The following is a 26,345-nucleotide window of genomic DNA, read 5'->3' as shown; positions in this document are numbered from 1 at the left end:
GGGGGGTGTGTGGAGAGAAGAGGAGCAGAGCATTAGTCATTGGGGACTCTATAGTTAGGGGGACAGATGGGAGGTTCTGTGGGAACGAGAGAGACACACGTTTGGTGCGTTGCCTCCCAGGTGCCAGGGTCCGTTATTGCCTTGGATTGTGTTTTGGGGATCCTTGAGGAGGAGGAACAGCCCCAATTGATTGTCCACATAGGTAGGAAAAGGGATGGGAATTTAAGGCAAAAATTCAGGGAACTAGGGTGGAAGCTTAGAGGTAGAATAAATAGTTGTTATCGCTGGTTTGTTACCTGTACCACGTGCTAACGAGGTGAGGAATAGGGAGAGACAGACAGGAGTTGAACACGTGGTGGTGCAGAAGGGAGGGTTTCAGATACCTGAATAATTGTGGCTCATTTTGGGGTCAGTGGGACTTCAACAAACAGGATGGTCTATACCTGCCTAAATTACAGTTCCACTGTCCAGGGGTTGAGGGTAGTGAGTTAACTGATAAGGCTTCAAGGTTGCAAGAGTGCACCAGCAGTAGGAAGGTGGTTTAAATTGCGTCTACTTCAATGTCAGGAGCATCCGGAATAAGGTGGGTGAACTGGCATCAAGGGTTGGTACCTGGGACTTCGATGTTGTGGCCATTTCAGAGACATGGACAGAGCAGGGACAGGAATGGCTGTTGTAGATTCTGGGATTTAGATGCCTCAGTAAAAACAGAGAAAATGGTAAAAGATAGAGTGGCGTGGCATTGTTAGTCAAGGACAGTATTACAGTGGCAGAAAGGACGTTTGTGGACTTGCTTACTGAGGTAGTATAGTCTGAGGTTAGCAACAGGAAAGGAGAAATCACCCTGATGGAAGTTTTCTATAGATCTCCGAATAGTTCCGGAGATTTAGAGGAAAGGATCGCAAAGATGATTCTGGATAGGACCAAGAGTAACAGGGTAGTCGTTATGGAGGTTTAGCTATCCAAATGTTGATTGGAAATACTGTAGTTCGAGTTCTTTAGATGACTCAGTTTTTGTCTAATGTGTGCAGAATGGCTTCCAAGGGGCGGGACCACATTGGATTTGGTACAGGGCAATGAACCCAGCCAGGTGTTAGATTTGGAGGTAGGTAAGCACTTTGGCGATATTGACCATAATTTGGTTATGATTTGCCTGTCTGGGTTGGGGGTTGTGAGTGCGAGAAAGTGTGCGTATGCAGTGAGTGTAGAGTGTCTTAAGTCTGTGAGGGGGTGCATGTGAGAGTGTGGGGGTGTGTGAGTGTGTGCGCGCGTCTGTGTGTATGTCGACCACCAGTTCCAACGTGCCACAGCAAGGAACCGTAATGACCTCCTCAGGAGACAGACACGTGCTGCAACCGATAGGGTACCCTTTGTTGTTCAGTATTTCCCAGGAGCTGAAAAACTACACCATGTTCTTCGTGACCTGCAACACATTATCAACGAGGATGAGCACCTCACCAAGACCTTCCCCATACCTCCACTACTCGCCTTTAAACAACCGCCAAACCTCAAACAGATCATTGTTCGTAGCAAGGTGCCCAGCTCTCAGGACAACTCCATACAACCCTGTCATGGTAGGTGCTGCTAGACGTGTCAGAGTGTGGACATAGATACCACCATTACACGTGGGGACACCTCCCACCTTGTACGTGGCAGGTACTCATGTGACTCAGCCAACGTTGTCTATCTTATACGTTGCAGGCAAGGATGCCCTAGGGCATGGTACATTGGGGAAACTGAGCAAAGGCTATGACAATGGATGAATGGGCACCGCACAACAAACAACAGACAGGAGGGTTCCCTCCCAGTTAGGGAACACTTCAGTGGTCCAGGACATTCAGCCTCAGACCTTCGGGTGACCGTCCTCCAAGGTGGACTTCAGGACAGGCAGCAGCGGAAAGTGGCCGAGCAGAGGCCGATAGCTAAGTTCGGTACCCATAGGGAGGGCCTCAACCAGGACCTTGGGTTCATGTCACATTACAGGTGATCACTATTGCACCACACACACACACACACACACACACACACACACACACACACACCCCCTCACAGACTTAAGACACTATATACATACACACACACTTTCTCACACTCCCAACTCAGACAGAGACACACACAGACAGACTAAGACCCACATGCACACATATTTTGTGGGGTGAATTTGTACTTTGAGGGTTACGTTGTACTTTGCTCAAAAACTGCATGCATTCGTGTAAAACTCTGTTATCTCACTTTTTAGATTAGATTCAATCTAAACATCATGGCATAGACAGAACACAGGGGGCCAACACCTTCAACATATTGTCTAGTTATCACCATTGTTAACAGCTAACCTGAGAATGCAACTTTTAAAAAAAGGTTTTGTGATTTATACATGAAAGAAGTGAAACTATCATGGTATTCAAACAGATGAAAGACTTAATTAATTTTTCAATGTATAATTTCAGTTACATCACACTATAAATTTTTGGTATAAATTCTGTGTTACGATCGAGCCCTCCACTACTACCTGATGAAGGAGCGACGCTCCGAAAGCTAGTGTACTTCCAATTAAACCTGTTGGACTATAACCTGGTGTTGTGTGATTTTTAACTTTGTACACCCCAGTCCAACACCAGTATCTCCAAATTTGGCATCTCCCAATTATGTTAGGATGAGATGTGAAGGCTCAGTTTGGGCACTAGAGTGTTACAAGTTAGCCAGGAAGGACCTAAAAAGAGAGCGAAGGCGGCCCCAGGAGGGGACATGAGAAGTTGTTGGTAGATAGGATCAAGGAAAACCTTAAAGCTTTCTATAGGCATGTCAAGAATAAAAGAATGACTTGATTAAGGCCAATCAAGGATAATAGTGAGAAGTCGTTCGTGGGGTCAGAGACCAAATAGTCTAAATGATTATTTGGCGTCAGTATTTACACTAGAAAAAGACAAAGTTGTTGAGGAAAACACAAGACACAGGTCTACTAGACTAGACGGGATTGAGGTTCACAAGGTGGTGATGTTCGCAATTCTGGAAAGTGAGAAAATAGGTAAGTCTCTTGGGCAGGATTCACTGGGAAGCCAGGGAGGAGATTGCAGAAACTTTGGCTTTTATCTTTGTGTCATCATTGTCTACAGGAATAGTACCAAAAGGCTGGAGGATAGCAAACATTGTGCCCTTGTTCAAGAATGGAAGTAAGGACAATCCTGGTAATTCTAGACCAGTAAGCCTTTTTCGGTTGTGGGCAAAGTGTTGGAAAGGGTTATAAGAGATAGGATTTATCATCAGCTAAAAAGCAATAAGTTGATTAGGGATAGTCAACATGGCTTTGTGAAGGGTAGATCGTGCCTCACAAAGATCATGTCACTCAAAACCTTTTGAGTTCTTCAAGGTGACCAAACAGGTGGATGAGGGTAAAGCAATAGATGTGGTATATATGGATTTCAGTAAGGCAGTTGATAAGGTTCCCCACAGCAGGCTTTTGCAGAAAATTCGTATGCATGGGATTGAGGGCGATTTAGCTGTTTGGTTTAGAAATTGTCTAGCTGAAGACAGGGTGATGGTTGATGGGAAATGTTCACCCTGGAATTCAATTGCTAGTGGTGTAACTGAAGGATCTGTTTTGGGGCCACTGCTGTTTGTCATTTTTATAAATGACTTAGATGAGGGCTTGGAAGGATGGGTTAGTAAACTTGCAGATGACACTAAGGTTGGTGCAGTTGTGGACAGTGCTGAAGGATGTTGCAGAGGGACATAGATAAGCTGCAGAGCTGGGCTGAGGGGTGGCAAATGGAGTTTAATACGGAAAAGTGTGAGGTGATTCACTTTAGAAGGAGCAACAAGAACACAGAGTACTGGGCTAATGGTAGGATTCTTGGTAGTGTGGATGAGCAGAGAGATCTCCGTGTCCATGTCGACAGATCCCTGACAGTTGCCACCCAGGCTGATAGGGTCATTAAGAAGGCATAAGGTGTGTTAGCTTTTATTCGTAGAGGGATTGAATTTTGGAGCCATGAGGTCATATTGCAGCTGTACAAAACTCTGGTGTGGCCACAATTGGAGTATTGCGTACAGTTCTGGTCAGTATAGAAAGAATGGGGGTTTCCTCCGGGTGCGCTGGTTTCCTCCCACAATCCAAAAATGTGCAGGTTAGGCGAATTGGCCATGCTGAATTGCCCGTAGGGTTAGGTGAAGGGGTAAATGTAGGGGAATGGGTCTGGGTGGGTTGCGCTTCGGCAGTTCGGTGTGGACTTGTTGGGCCGAAGGGCCTGTTTCCACACTGTAAGAGTGAGAGAAAGAGTGATAGAGATATGGCCAATGGAGCAGCTTTGGAAACGGTTCAGGGGAGATTTTCTAGGATGTTGTCTGGTATGGACGGAAGGTCTTACGAGGAAAGGCTGAGAAAATTGAGCCACTTTTCATTAGAGAGAGAATGTGGTTGACAGGAGACTTAATTGAGACATAATAGATAATCAGAGGGTTATATAGGGTGGATAGTGAGAGCCTTTTTCCTTGGATTGTGATGGCTAGAATGAGGGGACATAACTTTAAACTGAGGGGTGATAGATTATAGGACAGATGTCAGATGTAGTTTCTTTACTCAGAGTGGTAGGGGCATGGAATGAACTGCCTGCAATAGTAGTAGACTTGTAAACTAAAGGGCATTTAAATGGTCATTGGATAAACATATGGATGAAAATGGAATAGGGTAGATTAGATAGGTTTCAGATTGCTTCCACAAGTCAACTCAATATTGAGGGCTAAAGTGCCTGTACTGCTGAGAACCTATATAGGGTATAAGCAGGCAGGGAAAGAGTTAAGTTCTGAGTTTTGTGAAACAAGAGGTTCAGCTGAGCATGACTCAGATCATATAAGAACTTACATTTAACAATGGGGTGCTGGAGGCAAGGGTAATGGGTTAACAAGGTGGAAAAGCATTCATTATGTAGAGGCATTTAACAATATTGGAAGCATTCCAGGTCATTTAACAAAGTGAAAAGCATTCATTACATGAAGCTAGTCAACAAGGTTAAGAAGATTCATTGTGTAACAGCTTTTGGCTTAATTTTTACTGTCGATACTTGTTGATTGTAATGGTCACCCAATTAATATGGTATGTTGCATTATTTGGATGCTCCTCCCTGTAAAATAACTATATAGTTCATCGAGAAGACTGAAAACTCATGTTTCTGTGTACATGGTGGTGATCGTTCGGTCTCCCTCTAGGGCCCGGAATAAGGATGAAGGAGGTAAAACTTCCCGCGTCTGAGCATTTCGCTTCGACTGTGGGGGCGCGGGGTTGGGGGGAGAAAGAGAACAGGACGACACTGCGCTGTAATGTTTTAAGTTTCTGACAGCAATATTTAGAATGACAGCAATATTTAGAACAAAACAGATTAAATGTCAACTCAAATAGAAATGAATACAATACTCATTACAGAGGAGTTGCAAAGTGACCAATTTTGGCACCTCAATATTAAAGGGGACTTAGTACATCAGAAGGATAGGAATTCAGAAAAGAGTGGTGGTGGTGTAACTTTGTTAATGGAGGGTGAAATTGATACAGTAGAGAGAGATGGCCCTGGTTCTTAAGATCAAGATCTAAAATCAGGGTGGCTTGATGTAAGAAATAGTAGAAGGAAGTCATTTGAGCGAATCACTTAAAAGGAAAGTTTAATGCAATTGTATAGTGCACTGGTGAATCCACATGTGGAGTCTTGTGTACATTAAATCTAACATAAATTTCCCATTCTCAAAATAGAGTTCTTGAGGAACTCACAAGTAACATGGATAATAGAATTCTGTTCATATAGTGTACCTAAAACACCAAAAGGCATTTAATAAAGCGTAATTTCTAGGACTACAATTCAAAATAACAGCTCATGCTGCAGTGATAGTTATCATCATAGTTAGAGGATTAGTTGGCTTACAGATAAATAGAGTTTTTTTAAGTTGGGCAGCTGCAACCAATGACGTGCCAGTGAAGGGACACAATTATCTACAATCTAAATTACTTGAATAAAGGGATGGCCTGTGACCAGTGGAGTGCCACAAGGATCAGTGCTGGGTCCTCTACTTTTTGTCACTTACATAAATGATTTGGATGCGACCATAAGAGGTACAGTTAGTAAGTTTGCAGATGACACCAAAATTGGAGATGCAGTGGACAGCGAAGAGGGTTATCTCAGATTTCAACAGGAACTGGACCAGATGGGCCAATGGGCTGAGAAGTGGCAGATGAAGTTTAATTCAGATAAATGCAAGGGGCTGCATTTTGGGAAAGAAAATCTTAGCAGGATTTATACACTTAATGGTAAGGTCCTAGGGAGTGTTGCTGAACATAGAGACCTTGGAGTGCAGGTTCATAGCTCCTTGAAAGTGGAGTCGCAGGTAGATCGGATAGTGAAGGCGGCGTTTGGTATACTTTTCTTTATTGGTCAGAGTATTGAGTACAGGAGTTGGGAGGTCATGTTGTAGCTGTACAGGACATTGGTTAGGCCACTGTTGGAATATTGTGTGCAATTCTGGTCTTCTTCCTATCAGAAAGATGTTGTGAAACTTGAAAGGGTTCACAAAAGATTTACAAGGATGTTGCCAGGGTTGGAGGATTTGAGCTATAGTGAGAGGCTGAACAGGCTGGGGCTGTTTTCCCTGAAGCATTGGAGGCTGAGGGGTGACCTTATAGAGATTTACAAAATTATGAGGGGCATGGATAGGATAAATAGACTAGTCTTTTCCCTGAGGTCAGAGAGCCCAGAACTAGAGGACATGGGTTTAGGGTGAGAGGGGAATGATATAAACGAAACCTAAGGAGTAACTTTTTCACGCAGAGGGTAGTACTTGTATGGAATGAGCTACCAGAGGATGTGGTGGAAGCTGGTACAATTGCAACTTTTAAGAGGCATTTGGATGGGTATACGAATAGGAAGGGTTTGGAGGGATATGGGCCGGGCGCTGGCAGGTGGGATTAGATTGGGTTGGGATATCTGGTTGGCATGGACGGGTTGGACCGAAGGATCTGTTTCTGTGCTGTACATCTCTATGACTCTATGACCAAATAACTGCGTTATCTGTCAATTTAGCAACTAAGGTAAGTGGGAGACCAAGTTGTGAAATGGGTGTGAGAAGTTTGTCTGCAAAGATGAAAAGAATGGGCAAAATTTTGGTAACTGGAGGAAAACAGCAATTTGTCCATTTGGTTCTGAGTAATAGAAACGCAGCATATTCTTTAAATTGAGGGAGACTGCATAACAGTTGTGGAGGGAAGTGGGTATCTTGATGAGAAAGAGATTGGAAGTGGGGAACACATTTAAGACAGAGATGCAGAAAAATGATTTCCTCTGAGGGCCATTAATCTGTGGAATTGTCTTCCCCAGAGAGCAATGGAGAGGACTAGACAGGAAAATTGAGTTGAGGCTACGATCAGATCAGCACAATTTTATTAACTGGCTGACAAAGCTTTGGGGGTTGCAAATGCCCGACTTCTGCTGAACACACTACACATTCAAAGCATAACTTTAACTCCAGAATAAGAACTGTTTGAATCTATTCAATAACAACTTCTCCTTGACTTTAAGTTCATAAAATGTGGGTGTCTCTGGCCAAGTTATCAACGAATACCAATAGCTCAGAAGGTAGTTGAGAGTTAATTGCATTGCTATGGTTTTGTCATATGTAGTATACATCCAGTAAGAATGAATTTCCTTCCTCAAGAACATTAGTGAACCTGACGGGTTTTTAATGGCAAACAAGTGATTCCATGGGCAAGCTTTTTGTTCCAGATTTTTTATTGAATTCAAATTTGACCATATGTCCTCAGAACGTTAGCTTGAAATTCTGGGTTTTGGCTAATTATCCAAATATGATCAAATCGCTAACTGCTCTACTGTAACATTAATGGATATCCTGAGCACCAATTTTTAGATCTGACGGAATTATTGCTACTCATACTTGTGTCGGAACTTCACTTCGCCAGAAGACGATTCTTGATTCCAGAGATGTAATCAGAGTCAGAAGAAACATTGAACTTAGCTCATCCGCTTAAAAAGCTGAAATATACCTAGTATTAAATCTAACTTTTTCATCTAACTTAACAATACCTGCAGGGAGGAGAAAGTGAAGACTGCAGATGCTGGAGATCAAAGAGTGTGGTGCTGGAAAAGCAAAGCCAGTCAGGCAGCGTCCAAGGAGAATCGATATTTCAAGGATAAGCCCTTCATCAGATGTGAAGCGTGCGGGCCAAGGAGGCTGAGAGATAAATGTGAGGGGGGTGTGGAGAAAGAAGGTAACTGGGAATGCGGTAGGTAGATGAAGGTGGGATAGAAGATAGATCAGAGAGGAGGGGGGAGCAGATCGGCGGGAAGGAAGATAGACAGGTGGGGGAAAAGAGGGGAAATGGGGAAACTGGTGAAATCCACATTGATCCCGTGTAGTTGGAGGGTTCCAAGGTGAAGGATGAGACATTCTTCCTCCAGGTGTCAGGTGGTTAGGGTTTGGCGATGGAGCAGCCCAGGACCTGTATGTCCTTGGTGGAGTGGGAGGGGAAGTTAAAGTGTTCAGCCACGGGCAGTAGGGTTGGTCTGGGCCGGTGCCCCAGAGATGTTCTCTGAAATGATCCGCAAGTTGGCATCCTGTCTCCCCAATGTACAGGAGACCACATCGGGTGCAATAGGTGCGGTAGATGACATGTGTGGAAGGATCATTTGGGGCCTTGGACAGAGGTGAGGGGGAAGTGTGGGTGCAGGTTTTGCACTTCTGATGGCAGGGGAAGGTGCTGGGAGGGGAGGGTGGGTTAGTGAGTGTATGGACCTGATAAGGGAGTCTTGGAGGGAATGGTCTCTCCAAAACACAGTTAGGGGTGGGGAGGGAAATATAACACTGGTGGTGGGGTCTGTTTGTAAGTGGTGGAAATGGTGGAGACTGATGCAAGGTGAGGACTGTTGCAATAGGAGGGGTGGGATTCAAGGGCAGAGGGGCAGGCAGTACCTGCAGTAGGTCTTGACACAGTTTTATTCAAGGGTTCAAAACAGGTTCCACTCCAAGCCACCACATCTAACCACAATGTATCAGACCAGGTCAAGGTGCTCTGAGCTAGAGTCAGAGAGATGTACAGCACGGAAACAGACACTTCAGTCCAACTTGCCCATGGACATTTTCATCAGTTAACTGTACTGCCATACAGTCCAACAAAGTCACTCTAATCAGGCAATCACAAGCAGCGTCTCAAACAAGACTTGATAGTTTCTGCAGGCATATTAACCAATACCTGTAAATTATTTGTCTTGATCTTTAAGAGCACACAAAAGAGTCATCCTTCTGGAGTCCACCCCAATATGTTCACTAATTGAACTTAATATCAGTCATAAAGTTCCTGTTACTATTTTCAGCCAGTATCCCCTTGTTTTTGCAAGTCGCAATTTAAAATAATTAAACTTTCTACAGCATTAGATGAATAACCAGTGGATGTGGTTCGTGACGGAATCAGTGACATGTGGAGGGAGAGTTTGGAGAACTTGTAGGATCAGTTTCAGGAGTTAAGAAGTAGGTTGAAACGCAGGATCACCAGGTAGTAAACTCAGAAATACAAGGTGTACCATGAGCTTCACCACTTAGGCTAAGGCAGATCAGGGAGGTAAATGGGTTGAGGGATAGTATAGAGGAAGCAGTTTAGATATTTGGTTCATTGGAATCACTTTTGGAAAAGGAGAAAGCTGTTCAGTGGAAATGGGCTTAAACATAATAACAAGTGAATTTAAGAAACAGGTTACGGCATTAATAATCAACAACTTAGTTTAAAAAGTAATCAGGTGTGCTGTTAAATTAATTGTCTGTGTGTATACACATTAATCAATTAAAGAGGGACAAAGATGTCTTGTGGTCGTGGTGGTCCCCTACTTGAGTCTAAAGGATCAGGTTCAAGTCATACCAGCCTGGAAATGTGTCATAACATGCCCAGACAGTTGATATAAAGATGATAAAAGAGGATACAGTTGGGATAGGGAGTTGAGAGAGAACTGTTAACAAGTCAATAATGTTGAAAAATGGGAAGTTGCCCGTTTGGCAGGAATAATAAAAAAGGTATATTATTTAAATGGTGAGCGCTTTGAGATGTAGATGAATCTGGATGGCCTTGCGTATGAATCATACAAGATTAGCATGCAAGTACAGAATAATTATGAAAGCTAATAGAACGTGATCATTTATTGCAAGGGGAACTGAACCCAAAAGTAAGGAGATTATGCTTCTGTTATACAGGACATTGGTGATATTGTGCAGAGTATTTAAAGGAGGAGGTAAATGTTTTAAAGGCAGCTCAGAGAACATTTACTAGACTAATACTTGGAATGAAGGGTAAGAAAAAGTTAGATAGGCTCGGCTTGTATCTGCTGGAGTTTAGAAGGATAAAAGATGACTTGATTGAAGCAGACAAGAAGGATAGATCGGATAGATGCAGAGAGAATTTTTCTTCTATGGAAGAATCTGAAACAAAAGGTTGTTGTTTAAAAATTAAGGGTCAGCCATTTCAAACACAGAACGCAAATTGTTCTTCTGAGGGTCGTTGGAATTGTAGCTGAAAAAGGTGGAGGCAGCAGGGCCTTAAATAGTTTTAAGATAGAGGTAGCAGTAGGTGGGAATATAGATTTGAGGTTACAATCAAATCAGACATTATCTTATTGAGAGGTGGAGCAGGCTCAATAACCTGAATGTTGAGTGTGGTGCTAGAAAAGCACAGTAGGTCAGGCAGCATCTGAGGAGCAGGAGAATTGACGTTTCGGGCAATTTGCCGAAACGTCGATTTTCCTGCTCCTCGGATGCCGCTTGACCTGGTGTGCTTTTCCAGCCCTATACATTTGATTCTAATCTCTAGCATCTGCAGTCCTCACTTTCGCCTCAATGACCTAAATGGCCTACTTCCTGTCTTGATTATTGTTTTCTATGTAGGAAAACTCTTTTTTATTCAGTTTCCAGCTTGGGTCCAATTCCACTGCATCAAGAAACAATTGAAGATACATGTCCAGCAAAGGTCATTGGTGTTGGTAACCTTCCAACTGTAGCAATCCAAAAACAACAACTTTTTAAAAGGGAGATAAAATTATTCCAAATTTTATCCCAAGAGAAATCTGAGCCAGGTCAACGGCCTCAAGGAAGATCAAAAGGTAAGTTTCAAAGTGGTTTAATTCACATCCAAACTTAACCAAAGAGTTGCAAGACACAAAGATTTTTGTATCTCAATTGCAAAGGAAAAACATTGTGAATGAAAGTTTAATAATTGTTCAGCAAAATTTTCGAAAGAGATCAAGACCATTATTACCACATTTCACATTAAATTTTAAAGTGCAATGCAATGTCCCTTTTCACAAGCAGCTATCAACTAATCAACTTAATTGTACTTCAATTTAAGTAAGCTTCACTTGATAACATGCCTTCAACTCGCTGTCACCCCCAACTGTTTTAGAAAGGAATGCTACTTTACGTACAATTAGGTCTCTATCAATGCATAAAATGATTGTGTAGAAGACTTCAGAGCCCTGTATAAGAAACCATTCTTCCTTGTGGATCACATCAAAACGCCAAAATGTCCCCAAGTTCGTTTTATAACAGTCTTCTAAAGGTTAGGAGCTTCTCTGGTTAATAATAGATTCTACTGTGTCAAAACTTCATGTACAAATTACACATCCACTTTACACCTAACAAAAGCTGAGTTCACAAATACTAAAAACACTGGCAAACAATTTTAACGATACGAGATAAGAACTTTCAAAAGTTGGAGTAGTTAGTTTGCAGGTAATAGGATGGCTGACAATTGGGAGATGCTCAGGAGTGTGATGAGAGTTCAGAGGGATTATGTTCCTGCTAGAGTGAAGGATAAGGGCTGGTAAGATTAAGGAATAATGGAAGATAGATATTGAGGTTCTCGTTAAAAATAAAAAAAGAGAATCTTGTTTTACATACAGACAACTTAGTTCAACTGAATCTCTTCAATATAAAGAGTGTAGAGGCATCCTTGAGAGAGAAATCAGGATGATAAAGATTGATGAGATAACATTGGATTATCCTTAATCTTATCTGCCAGAGATTCTACAAATACACTAAGAGCAAGAGGGTAACTAGAGAGAGGGGGTTAGGGCCTCAAAGATCAAGGTCATCGTCTTTGCGTTGAATCCCAGGAAATGGGAGAGATACATAATGAATATTTCACATCAGTTTTTACTATGGACAAAGAAATAGGGGAAGTCTAGAGAACGCAGAGGAAATAAGCTGTTTTAAAAACAGTTCACATTACAGAAGAGGAAGTTTGAGAGGCCTTAGAGAATATAAAGATGGATAAATCTACAGGGCCTGATCTAATATATCCCAGAAAGTTTTGGGGAGAGAGGAAATTGTGTTACCCTGTTACAGAAATATTTGCATCATCTATAATTACGGCAGAGGTGCCTGATGACTGGAGGGTGGCTAATGTTGTATCTTTGTCTCGATTAGAGTGGTGCTGAAAAAGCACAGATCAGGCAGCATCTAAGGAGCAGAAAAATCTACATTCGGGCAAAAGCTCATCAGGAATTCAGCCTCTATTCCTAATAAAGGGCTTTTGCCCGAAACGTCAATTTTCCTGCTCCTTGGATGCTGCCTGACCTGCTGTGCTTTTCCAGCACCACTCTAATCTTGACTCTGGTTTCCAGCATCTGCAGTCCTTGTTTTTACCGAATGTTGTACCTTTGTTTCAGAATGGTTCTAAGGAGAAGCTGGGAAACTATAGACCTGCGAGTCTGACTTCAGTTGTGGGTAAATTGTTGGAGGTGATTATAAAAGATAGGATTTATGGACATTTTGAGGGCAAAAATTGATTAGGGATAGCCAGCACAATTTAATGTCTCACAAACTTGATTGAGTTTTTTTTTTAAAGGAAGTTACCAAAGAAATTGACAATGGCAGAGCAGTAAACAGTTTATTTGGATTTTACTAAGACCTTTGACAGGGTTCCACTTGGTAGACTAATTAGTAAAGTTAGGTCACATAGGATTCAGGGAGAGTTTGCCAATTAGATGTGCAATTGGCTTAAGGGCAGGAGACAGTAAGGACAGAGGGTTGCTTTTTGGACTGGAAGCCTGTTGCCAGCGGTGTTCCAACAGAGGTTAGTTATGAGTCCTCTTTAGTTTGTCATTTATATAAATGAGTGCAGAAGGAGTGGTTGGTAAGTTTGTGGATGACACCAAAATTGGTGGCATAGTAGACATGAAGAAAGTTTTCGAAGATTACAAAGGGATCTTGATCAAATGGATCTATGGGCTGAAAATGGCAAATGGAGTTCAATCTGGATAAATGTGAGATATTGCATTTTGGTGCAACAAACAAGGGCAGGGCTTATAGGTAGGGTCTTCAGTAGTGTTGTAGAACAGAAGAACTTGGGTGCAGGTACATAATTCTTTGAAATTTGCATCACATTTGGACAGGGTGGTTAAAAAAGCCTTTGGCACACATTACTTCACTGCTCAGTCCTTTGAGTATCGGAATTGGGAAGTCATGTTGAGGTTGTGCAAGACATTTCAGGAATGTTGTGTCCAGTTCTGGTCATCCAGTTACAGGAAGAATATTCATCAAGCTGGAAAGGGTTCAGAAGATGTAACATTAAAAGATTAAATGGGAATATCTCTCTGGACAGTAATGTAATTATAAGGGTTAAACTGCACTGCCTTTGGGTGGAGATGACCATCCATTGTAATTCACACCCCAATTAGACAGTCATTTGCTACTACTCCCCTTGCTATTGTCAAGTTAAACTATCGCTCAATCTCTTCATTCAGAAATGCTTTCTGGCCAGAGGTATGTCACACCTGCATTGTCTTGGTGAACAAGTGAGTCAGGAAATCATCTGCATAATGATTCCCCACGATTAGATTAGATTACTTATAGTGTGGAAACAGGCCCTTCGGCCCAACAAATCCACACCGACTCACCGAAGCGCAACCTACCCTAACCCATTCCCCTTCATTTGCACGTTCATCTAACACTACGGGCAATTTCGCATGGCCAATTCACCTAACCTGTACATCTTTGGGTTGTGGGAGGAAACCAGAGCACCCGGAGGAAACCCACGCAGACACTGGGAGAAAGTACAAACTCCACATAGTCAGTCACCTGAGGCGGGAATTGAACCCGGGTCTCTGGCGCTGTGAGGCATCAGTGCTAACCACTGTGCCACCATGTCACCCATTTGGGCATTAACATTTGTATTATCTCAGAGGATGATCTCATCCTGCTATTGTACTTGGGGTAACTTGTGACTGTGAGTAACTGGGGTTATCTTGAGTGGGATGCGACTGTGGGGGACTGGCCAGAGCATCTGTAGGCATGGTCAATTGACCTGTATAAAGGGGATGTGTTTTCTTTGTTTGGGGCCTCACTTTGACTCAACCTCGCACGCCTGCGAAGGGGGTCAAAAGGGAATCACTGAACTTGTACAAGCTTTAATAAACTTTAACTATTTGTAGAAGGTGATGTGTGCAAATTGCACGTCGTATGCGAAACCTCAGGAAAAAAAACCTAACAAAGATTTACCAGGATGTTGCTGCATATGGAAGGTTTGAGTTATAAAAAAGGCTGGAAAGGCAGGGATTTTTTTCACTGGAGTTTGAAGGTTGACAGGCAAGCTGATAGAAAATTTATAAAATAATGAGAGTCCTAGATAGAGTTAATGGTAGTTGTCTTTTCCCTAAGGTAGGGATTTCGAGACTGGGGCACATTCATAAGGTGAGAGGAGAGAGATTTAAAAATAAAGACATACAAGGCAAATGTTTTTACACAGAAGGCGATAGTTTGCTTGCGGAATGAACTTCCTGAGGAAGTGGTGGATGCGGGTACAATTACAACATTTAAAGAGACATTTGGATAGATACTTGAATAAGGAAAGGTTTGCACTGATATGGGCCTGGAGCAGGCAGGCGAGACTAGCTTGGTTCAGCATTATATTCAATGGGGAGTAGGTTTGCTCACTGATTAGGTTGGATATCCAGACGTTTCATTATCTGGCTAGGTAACATCATCAGTGGCAACGTCCAAGTGAAGTGAAGCTGTTGTCTCCTGCTTTCTATTTATAGGTTTGTCCTGGATGGGGTTCCTGGGGTTTGTGGTGATGTCATTTCCTGTTTGTTTTCTGAAGGGTTGATAGATGGCATCTAGATCTGTGTGTTTGTTTATGGTGTTGTGGTCGGAGTGCCAGGCCTCTAGGAATTCTCTGGCATGTCTTTGCTTAGCCTGTCCCAGGATAGATATGTTGTCCCAGGGAAATTATGCTTGACAAATCTACTGGAATTATTCCAAGGATGCAACTAATTGAGTTGATACAGATTAAGGGATGTGCTTTGCTGGACTTTCAAAAGGCTGTGGATAAGGTCCCACATAAAAGAGGTTAGAGTGTAAAATTAAACAGGATGGGATTGGGAGTAATGCAGTGTAGGCTGGAGGGGGTTAGAATGAGGAGGAGGAAGAGAATCTCAGAAACGTACAACATTCTAACAGGATGAGACAGGCAAGGTATTTTGTAAAATGTCATGAGTTTTACAATTGTAGTGTTTGCTACATTTCTTGCAAACAGGCAGAAAACTAGCCACCATGATCAACTAGTCACTAAACGACATGACCCGCTCTTACAAGTATCCTTACGTATGGATGAGGAAGGACACAATTTTGATTCGGCCAACACATCCATCCTAGGATAAGCGAAACAGAGACACGCACAAGAATTCAGAGAAGATTGACATTCCAACTTGAATTCTACCAACAAACACATTGACTTGGATCTCATTTACCACCACCGAGACAAAGAACAGAAAATGATGTCATCACAGGAAATGACATCATCAACCCAAGGAAACCTAAAGAGATCTGGCTACACCCACCAGTGCTTCACCCAGAGGCTCACTGAAGATGTTGCCAGTATGGTGCCGAAACGTCTGAAAACGAACCTTCCAGCTCAGTGAGCAAACCTACATCCAGTTTAAGGGTATGGGGTAAGCCATTTAGGACTGAGAGAAGTAGAAAGGTCTTCACCAAGACAGTAGCATGCCTGTGGAATTCTCTGCCACAGAAAGCAGATGACGCCAAAACAATGTTTTCCTAAAGGAGTTAGATAAAGTTCAGGCAGCTAACGGCAAAAAGTGCACAGGGAGAAAATAATAATAGGGTACGGAGTTGGATGATCAGCCACGATCATACTGAATGACACAGCAAACTTGAAAGATTAAGTGGCCCAGTCCTGTTCCTATTTCCTGTGTCTATCCACTGCATGTAAAGCTACTTAAGAGTCCATAGTGTTGGAGACAGTTTATTAGAATGGAAACAGCATTAGTTAACAAATACATGTCAGAATCATGAAAGTATGGCGCATGTTCAGGATGGCAACCTATAACTAGCAATGCAGGGAACAGTGTCACAATTATTTACAATTTACTACATCAATAATTTGGAGGGGGGGAAGTAAATTTACTTTTGCTAAGTTTATGCATGACAAAAATAAATGGGAAGGCTCATAAGGATGGAAGAGTTTGCAGAAGGCTATAAATAGATTGGGTGAGTGGATAAGAAACTGGAAGATGGAACATAATGTGGGAGAATGAGGTTATGCACTTTGACAGGAAGTAGAGAGGGGCTGATTATTATTTAATTAGAGATTGCGGACAGTTGCAGCACAGGGGATTTTGGGAGCCCTCACGCATAAATCACAAAAAAAAACTTTGTATCCAGGTAATAGGGAAGACAAATGAAATATTTATTTTTATTTCAAAGGGAATGGAACATAAAAATAGGAAGTCTTGGTAAAACTATGCAAGGCACTAGTTGGATCACACAAAAATGTCAACAGCTTTAACTTAAGGAAAGCTACATTGAAATTGGAGGCAGTCCAGAGCATATTCACTAAGTGAATCTTGGGCGTGTGCTTTTGAAGAACAGTTGAGTAGATAGAGCCTGTACTCATTGGATATCAGAAAAGCTGGAGACAACATTATTGAAGCATAAAAGGTCAGGGGGTTTGACAGAGTAAATGTGGAAAGGTTGATTTCCCTTGTGACAGAGTCCAGGACCAAAGGACATCGTTTCAGAATGAGGGATCATCCATTTAAGACAGATGAGGAGGATTTATTCTCTCAGAGGCGAAGACAGACAGATTTTTAATCAGTAAGAGAATAAAGGCTTACAAGGAAAAGCAGCAAAAGGGGAATTGAAGATTTTCAGATCAGCCATGCCCTCAACGATGTCAGAATAAGCACAATGGTCTGAAATGCCTACTTCTACTCCTAATTGTCTGAACTCACAACAAGTTCACCAGAACCAGAACATTGCACTCCTCTACACTGATCTGATAAGACATTGTGAAACATTAACATTGGAACTGAACACCAGTGTTTCAATATGCTGTATAATGACTTAAGAACAACTCCAGACTGGCACACAAATATGATCAGAGTTTCAAGCCTATAGCAAATATATGCATGCTTCTGGAAATTGTTAGTTTAACACTAAATATCTACGAATGCCACTTTTACCAAGTCGAAGATGTAAATCAGCTATGATCTAATTAAATAATAGAACAAGATTGAGGGGCTCAATGGTCTACTCTTGCATCTGTACTTCTATTTGCAAAAAGGCACACCCAGACTGAATTCAGCAACTTTATAGCAATGGAAGTGGATGTTTTAAAAAAAAATGCAAAGATGATATAAAATTTTAGAGCAAAACAATTAGTTTTGGTTTCAATGGTGACCCACCTGTATGAGTGCTGTCCTGAGACTGCGGCTGGCTACTCTGAGAGTCACCTGTTGACTCAGAACCTGATAAGAGTTCCACCATTTCACCCATTCTTGTCGATACTTTTTTCTTGCATCTGCCTTCTGAGTCAGTGCCTTCATCCTCGTCAGAACTCTCACTTAGATCATCAAAACCAAAGTACTTGATTTTATAGTTGGCAGCACCTCCAGTGGATTGGAGAGAATCTTCCTCTCCCTCCTGTTCGTCAAACCCAAAGAACTCCAGCTTCGCATCCTTTTTGGATTTAGAATGGGTTGGCCGGAATCGGACCGTGGTCTTACTAGCTGCAGCTTCCGTTTTTTTCCGCAACCGGCCAGCTTCTCCCAGGTCAGCTGGACCAGTGGTGAACTCATCCATACTACGATCTGTGGTGTCCTGAAGCGTAACATTGCAAGGTGACAGATAAGATGACGGTAAGGTGATAGTGTCTTTTGCAGTCCGAGCTGTAGATGTCTTTCCTGTTGTCCCTAATGAAATTTTGGTGTCCGGTTTTAGGCTTTCCTTGCCCAAAGTCAGATCAGCCTGTGCAGATTTCCCAGTGCCATCAATTACTTTATCAAAGTTTGTCATGCCAGCAACTCCTGGTTTACCTTTATTCGAACGACAATATGTCCTGCAGTTTGATCTGAGGGGCTGGGAATCATTCTCCACCACCTCATCTTTAAAGCTGGGATGTTCCATCCTCCCCAAAGTCCTTTGGTTACTTTTGATTTCCAAAGGTTTGTTGGGATTTAAGGAAGTGCCTCCCTGACGGTCCTGCTTGCAGGCAGAGGCTTCATTTTTCACACAGGACATACGGCCAAGTCCACCAACCCACGGCTGGAACTCAGTCCTCTGAAGTATTTCAGAGGGGGAACCTGAGCTCTTCATTATCTCATCCCAACTGTCTGATGACAATCCATCAGTTTTAAAGTCAGTCAACATTGGACTAGGTGCCTTAGATTTCTTTTCGTTTTCATTTGCATTCTTCTTAGAAAAACTAATTTTCTCAATTCCTTCTCTGAATGGATCTCGGTGTTTCACTTCTGTAGAAAAAGAAAAATTTTTTTTAAGCAGACTGACAAAATCCAAAAATCCTTCTTAACAGCAACCACACTTTATTTAAATCACAATTTTAAATTTCTTCTTTGCCGAGCCATCCACCACAATTATTTGGAGGTTTAAGTTCTTATTCCAGTCCTACAGTACAGTTTACTGGAGTAATTTTACTGTACAAGTAGTAGCCCACAATTAGCCACAACATACATCGAAGTCAAGGAAAGAACAAAAAAAGTCATGAAAGGAGTTGCAGTTCTTAGCCTCAGGGTAAACTGAATTGACAATTATTTATTTACAAACCCAGTGACTTAGACAAGTGCAACAGACAATTTGATCAAATTTCAGGAGGCTTAGTTACGGAAAGAATTGCCCTTCCTTCGGATAGCACCAAAATCTACAGCTTTCAATCACATAGAAAGTCTGGGCCTCCATTATATGCTCCATTCAAAGAATAGCATTATTGAAACTATGACTTCATCTTAAGTCCCGCTGCAAGACTTGAATCCAATCTTGAGCAGAACATTTACAAGGCATTGGTATTAATCTGTATGGCATTTTCCTAATATAAGCTCAATATACACACATTTCATTTCTGAATTGAGTTGAACAGTTGGAAAAAAGATACAAGCATAGCTCTTAAGATGGACAATGTTTCTTTCAATACTTTCCTTAAAACAGTAAAAATATAAGTTTGTGCGGATACCAGAACTCTCACTAAGTTAACAAATGCTGCTTTTAGTGCCACTCAAAACTTAGTCTAATTAAGCACCCACGTGAGAAAATAATACCTTCATTTAGGAGTTCATGAAAGATCAATTACTAATCAAAACCACTTTGTCCTTCCTGCAAAGTGTCTTAGTCAGCAACTGACTTGAACTTAAAAACCCACACAATAGTAATATTATTCAGAAACAGAAAGCAGAAGACCACTTGATAGCAATGAGACCATATTCTAAGATTGGATGCTCTGAACATAGAGTTTCCAATTCAAAAGGTAACAAGAAAGGTTAATATTGTATTTGAGGTATTAAAGTCAACACATTTTGCAAATAGAGGAAACAGGTTATAAAAGGGTAGTGCTATATCTCTTCCCATCACAAACTACCCAAGAATCAAATGAACTCAATAGAAAAAGGTTGTGAGGGACTCTTGAAACAATGGTGGTGCCCGTCTGAGCAAGGATACCTGGGTTCAACTGCCACCTGCTCCAGAGGTTTGTAATAATATCTGAGCTGGTTGATTGGAAAATATCTAGAAAAGATTGTGATGACTTAATGGTCAAACACCTAGATATTGCACTCTATCAGGGTCACTTCATCAAGATGCCACAGCACTGTTGCATTATGCCCCAGGAACAGGAAACTGAGGGAGGTTGAGTGTGTAATGATAAACAGTAAAATTGCTAGACCCAATTATAGCCCTAAGTATACACTTCATTATTCAGCAGAAATTAATTAATGGCTTTATGACAAGACTTTACAGTGATGGAATGAGTACTAATAGAATATATTCAATTTTTTAAAAGTCATTAAAGTTTAACCCTCTAGTTTAAGGTGAGCTAATTCCAAAATTAAATCTGGAGAAGGATTTTTGAAAAAAAGTCACTTATGGCTGTTGATACCTGCAGGTTTGTAGGAGGGCACAGCAGCAGCACTTATGCAGAGTGGAAAATAACTCCCAGAACCACTCAGTGAAGGCAGTACAAAGTCCTTTCAGTCGGCAGGACAAAATTATTTATCAACGTTTCACTAAGCAGATAGCATCAACACAAACAAAGTTGAAGCTTCAACTTTTGAATGAATTTTAAAAAAACTTACAGCTCTTACTTCTAGTTGCTAACGTGCTAGTGCATATCAAATAATCCCAGTGAGTTTTAATGTACTCGACTGTTAAGATATTTTTCAAAATACATACTTTGGATACAGAGTAACTCAGAGGCTGGGAATTGTACAGTGAGTAACTCACCTCCTGACTTTCCAGTGCTTGTCCACCACCTACAAATCATGAATTGAAAGAGTGATGGAATATTCATCACTTGTCACTACAGTACTCAAGGCAGCATTGGTCATTCACTGTCACTGGGTAAAAATCCTGGAACTCCTTCCCTGAGTATTGTGGGTTTACTGACACCAAACAGTCTACAGCATTCCAAGGTAGCTCGCTACCCTCAAGGGCAACTCCGACGCTTCAGGGAAAACAGCCCTAGCCTGTTCAGCCTATCCTCCAACCGTGGCAACATCCTTGTAAACCTTTTCTGAACCGTTTCAAGTTTTGCAGTGGAGGCTGGTACAATTGCAACATTTGGATGGGTATACGTATAGGAAGGGTTTGGAGGTTTATGGACCGGGTGCTGACAGGTGGGACTAGGTTGTGTTGGGATATCTGGTCGGCATGGAGTGGTTGGACCGAAGGGTCTGTTTCCATGCTGTACATCTCTCTGACTCTATGACAACTAACGAAGGGGAGTAAATACTAGTCCAGCTAGCAGTGCCTACATCCTGCAAATGAATTAAAAAATTCATAAGATAATGACTTATATGTTTTAAAGTAATATGCAAAAGGAAGATTGTATTTTCATAATATTAAAAAAAATGTTTTACTGAGTAATAAGTACCCAGTACCAAGAAATGGTCCTTGGAAATATCCATGAATTAACAGGAGTATCATCCCAGTCAGTTTCAAACAGATGTTGTGGGATATTTCTGCCATTGGTCAGATTCAATGTAACAAACAAACAAAAAGTAGTGGCGCATCTTGGGCAAATCACATTGCCACTGCGATGAGTTTGCTGGTTAACCTAAGATAATATGCAAGACCAACAACTTTCAGAGTATGGGCATCATTTTATATTTAAAAAAGATAAATTTATGTTTTCAAGATCTTGAATGTAAGAAATTTTCAGTAATCTGAAGAAATACTTTCCACTTGCTTGGATTGGTGCAGCCGTAACACCTTGAAGTTTGGTATAATTCTGAGCAAAGTAGCCCATCTTCTGACTTAATCGCTGACTCCATTTACTAGTGGCACAATGCTGTTGTAGTCCACACAACAATTCATCTAGGTTGCTTTTGCAGTACCTCTTGAACCTTTGATTTTCATAACCAACAATCTAGGAGGGACAACGTGAATACCAGTCTTCATGTTCCTGGTGAATGTTGTGGTGTTTAAGTTAACAAATTTTAAAATTAGTGTGCTCAACAATTTGAATGCATTCCAGTTAATAATAAATTTTAGCAGTTTAGTTGCTCTTTATGACAAAATACTGATCAATAAAAATCCTCTCTCAACTCTACAGGCATCTAAAAACTCTGATGGATGAGATGAGCCCCTTGGGGCTGAGAAAATACAAATGTTCTATAGACTATGGTATGGACACCTGTGGATTAGCACAGTGGACAACAGAGGAAGATAGTATTATGCGTGGCATTATTAGGTGGTATGTGTTTGCACGATGGGGAAAGTGAACACTGCAGATGCTGTGGGGCTGGAAAAGCACAGCCGGTCAGGCAGCACCGAGGAGCAGGAAAATAGACGTTTTGGGCATAAACCCTTCATCAGGAATGAATGTATTTGCACCATGTTGAGTAGAATGCCCTAGAAACCGAATGTGAGATGGCTAATTAGTCTTGAAATTTCAGAACTACATAATGGGGGATAGAACTTGAGCACTATAAATGTGAGCTGCCTATTTTGTGGAATTGAAAACATTTGTGGAATTGGTTCTCATATTGCTCTTTTGCATTTTTGCTCAAATAAAACCTTTGCTTACTTGAACCTTACAGGTTCGAGTACGGTAATTTTTACCACACCAATTAGAGTTTGTGTGGGCAGGAAAATTCATTATAGATTTGGTAAAGTATGGACTGTGGGATAGCTAGCATTTGCAAGGGGCATATATTTAAGTTGAAGTAAATAAACTTTCCTGATCAAGACTGTTCTCCTCCCACCCTCCAATCCCAGCTTAAATGAGATGGATGGCAGAATCTCCATGCTTCTCTCAGGAAAACGTCTCTAGTGTCCCTTCATAGTTTCTGATTGTCCTTTCATTCCTGATCTCTCCATCAAACATTCAAAATGTTTTGAACTCTCATATTCTAAACTTAGGCAAATTTCCTTTTCTGCTTTATCTAGAGTGCATAAAGCTTCCCCCTTACATTCTATCCTGGTCCTACAAGGATCTTCGAACACTGCCCAAACCAATTTCAGATAGTTTAGAGTCTTAGAGATGTACAGCACGAAAACAGACCCTTCTTGTCCATGACGACCAGATATCCTAAATCAATCTCATCCCATTCGCAGTATTTGGCCCATATCCAATTCATACACCCATCCAGATGCCTTTAAAGTATTGTAATTGTACCAACCTCCACCACTTCCTCCAGCAGCTCATTTCACCCTTTGCTTGAAAGGGTTGCTCCTTAGGTCCCTTTTAAATCTTTCCCCTCTCACCATTTCAACTTGCCTTCCTCAGTTTTGATATTAGTCCATCATCTGTAATAGTGTCATCATAATTCATAGTTTATTGGCCATTTTTTTCCTCTTATAAACTCTATGTTTTCTGACCTTCCTAGAAATTCTTAAATCTGTTTCTATTACTTGTTTACCTTGGCCCTATCTTTTACAAATCCTTCAATACTTCTTTCAGCCTCTGTATATTCCACCTTGGATATTCATCCCTAATACAACTCATTACAGCCAGGCCCTATATTCTGAGGTCACTGAATAAAGTTTTATATTTCTCCGCAATTGGCAGTTGTCCCTTCAGTTGCCTGAGCTACAAGGTCTGGAAATTACACATCAATCCCCTCTATATGACCTCTTTGAGAACTCTCTTTTCAACTTACTTGTAATCAAGCTTTCGGCCAGTTGCCCTAATATTGCTACAAATGACCTGGGATTAACCTTAATTATATAACACTCTTGTAAAGCTTCTTACAACATCTTATTGTACTAGAAGTATCAATCGAGATACATGTTGTTGTTTCTGTTTAATACAATAGTTTCTTCCTTTCCCTTGGACATGTTCCTGATGCATCAGCTTCTACTGGCTAACTCCAGGCTGTTCTTGCACATAATTTTTGCTACAAGTTTTCTTGAACATTGGTGGACGCAACATTCATTTTGGGCAGGAGGGAGAAAATGGGGAGATAGTTTCTATAGAACCTCAAACATGGATACTTTCGATATGAAACTATGACTACAATGGTCAGATGATCTGATGAGAATCTCAGATGAATAAATCCTGAAAATGTTTTATGGTGCACTGACAATGAGGAAATGACCAATGTTAAGCTTGTGATTATTGAGAGATGAAAAGAAAGTGATAAAAGCAATCAAACAATGTTAACTCAAATGGACAAAGTTAAAAATGACATCACCAGGTTATAGTCCAACAGGTTTATTTGAAAGCACAAGTTTTTGGAGCACTGCTCCTTCGTCAATTAGACTATAACCTAGTGTTAAGCGATTTTTAAACTTTGCCCACCCCAGTTCAACACCGGCACCACCACATTATAACTCAATGGACCTAAGTGGGAATATTTACTTAAAGATAAGCAAGACTGGTAAGAAATTATCCTTGAAGGCACTGCCTAGACAGACCTGCTACCTCGCTGAATCCTGGGGAGAACTTGCTTAAGAAAACAAAAATCAAGATTCTCAACCTGCAACTAAAACAAAACTTCAAAGAATTCACTGTAGAAAGTGAGTCAACTTTCAACTTCATGTCTTTTTTTTGAAAGATATGTTTAAGAAAGTCAGGAAATAATCAAAGTTAAAGATCACACACACCAGGTTATAGTCCAACAGGTACTAGCTTTTGGACCACTGCTCCATTAGGTGGTTGACAACTACCTGATGAAGGAGCAGCACTCCAAACGCTGGTGCTTCCAAATAAACCTTTTGGACCATAACCTGGTGTTGTGAGATTTTTAACCAGCACCTCCAAATCAATTAATAATCAAGCTGTCTCCTGTATTGAAAGGGCAATTAAATTATTAACCAGTTTTTAATCTTGATATTTTTCTCTAAATAGCTTAACTTTTTTCTAATTTTTACTGACCCAAACTTTTTAAAGCATTTCTTAATTTCCGACTTCACGTTTTGCATTGAATGAGAACTCAATACACTGTGGTTGCTCTCTTGCTATTTTTGTCAGTTTCTGACAAGATACCGGAACTGAATCACGATGGTCAAAATGAGTTTAAATTTTCAGAGAACAAAATGGAGAGCCATTAGTGGAACTTAAAATGCTCTAGACATAAAAGATTAATACAAGGCCCAAGACCGAATTAGAGTTTTCTTGCCTTGCCCCAAACAATGCAAAAAACTTAGGCTTCAGCAATTTCATGATACTAAGGCAGGAAATGGCTAAGCAGGATTGAGAGTTCTTTTTTTCCCCTCATGTATGCTGAAGAGACAGTTTAAAAGAAGAATCTCATTTCATAGATCACTGACTAAATACAAACGTACCTCTTTTAAACCATTGGTACTGACATGAGTTTTCCTCTCCACCCAAACTATGCAGCTCAATGTTACTAACAAGTTAACACAAATCTTCTTGTTCACGCTGATCACAGCTTTCCCTGTGGTTAATCTGTTTAACTAACCTACATTTATTGCTCCTTGTTTTAACATTTAACTCTTAGATTAGATTCCCTACAGTGTGGAAACAGGCCCTTCGGCCCAACAAGTCCACACTGACCCTCCAGAGAACAACACACCCAGACCCATTCTCCTCTATTTACCCCTGACTAATACTATGGGCAATTTAGCATGGCCAATTCACCTAACCTGCACATTTTTGGACTGTGGGAGGAAACCGGAGCACCCGAAGGAAACCCACGCAGACAATGGGAGAATGTGCAAACTCCACACAGACAGTCGCCCAAGGTGGGAATTGAACCCTGGTCCCTGGCACTGTGAGGGAGCAGTGCTAACCATTGAGCCACTGTGCCGCCCACTCTTATGCACTCAGCAGAAACAGCTACTTGACAATAAAAAAAAACTCGAGTTCAATACTCTAGAGAATTGCAAGAAAACCTGTGCATCAATCTGTTTTCACATTGAACACAAATTTTCCCTATTCCACATCCTAACACCAGTTTCTTTGCATCATTGCTTCTCCATCAAGGAAGTACATTTCCAAGCACAAATTTCAAATTAGAGTGAACTCTGAAGATTTCTCACCTTCAGTTATTCTTCTAAACTATAGACAGAAAAAAATAGGAGAGTTGACCTCACCAAAAAAAAAACTGTTTTGAGGGGGATTGACAGGGTTGATGTGGTAAGGCTTTTCAGTCATGTGTCACTGCATGGAGAGTTCTAAATTAGTAAAGGGATGACTATTTTAGACTGAGAGGAAAAGGTTTACTGGAACATTGTGAATCTTTGGAATTCTCTATCTGATAATGCCACATAGTCAGTCATATACTTAGTTGTTTATGTAAAGAGGAGTAAAATTTCAAGGGGCAAAGCACTGAAGAGGGGTAGTGCCAGACAAAGAATAAAGTTGAATTATCAGATCAGCTATG

The 26,345-nt window shown here is 41.2% G+C and overlaps 1 protein-coding gene across 2 annotated transcripts in view; it reads right to left on the bottom strand.

The window, feature by feature from the left end:
• Positions 1-26,345, bottom strand: part of LOC122541951 (wings apart-like protein homolog) — a 209,272-nt gene that overhangs the window by 114,497 nt on the left and 68,430 nt on the right. For both annotated transcript variants that reach the window (XM_043679247.2, XM_087982429.1), the window contains exon 3: positions 17,736-18,800. In XM_043679247.2, the coding sequence (XP_043535182.1) occupies positions 17,736-18,800 (1,065 nt within the window). The remainder of the gene's footprint in view (positions 1-17,735; positions 18,801-26,345) is intronic.

This window comes from Chiloscyllium plagiosum, unplaced genomic scaffold (assembly GCF_037043375.1).
Source record: "Chiloscyllium plagiosum isolate Xiang-an unplaced genomic scaffold, Cpla_swu_hap1 HiC_scaffold_43, whole genome shotgun sequence".
NCBI classification, from domain to species: domain Eukaryota; kingdom Metazoa; phylum Chordata; class Chondrichthyes; order Orectolobiformes; family Hemiscylliidae; genus Chiloscyllium; species Chiloscyllium plagiosum.
The sequence above is the reverse complement of the archived record's forward strand: the minus strand, read 5'-3'. Positions and strand labels throughout refer to the sequence as shown.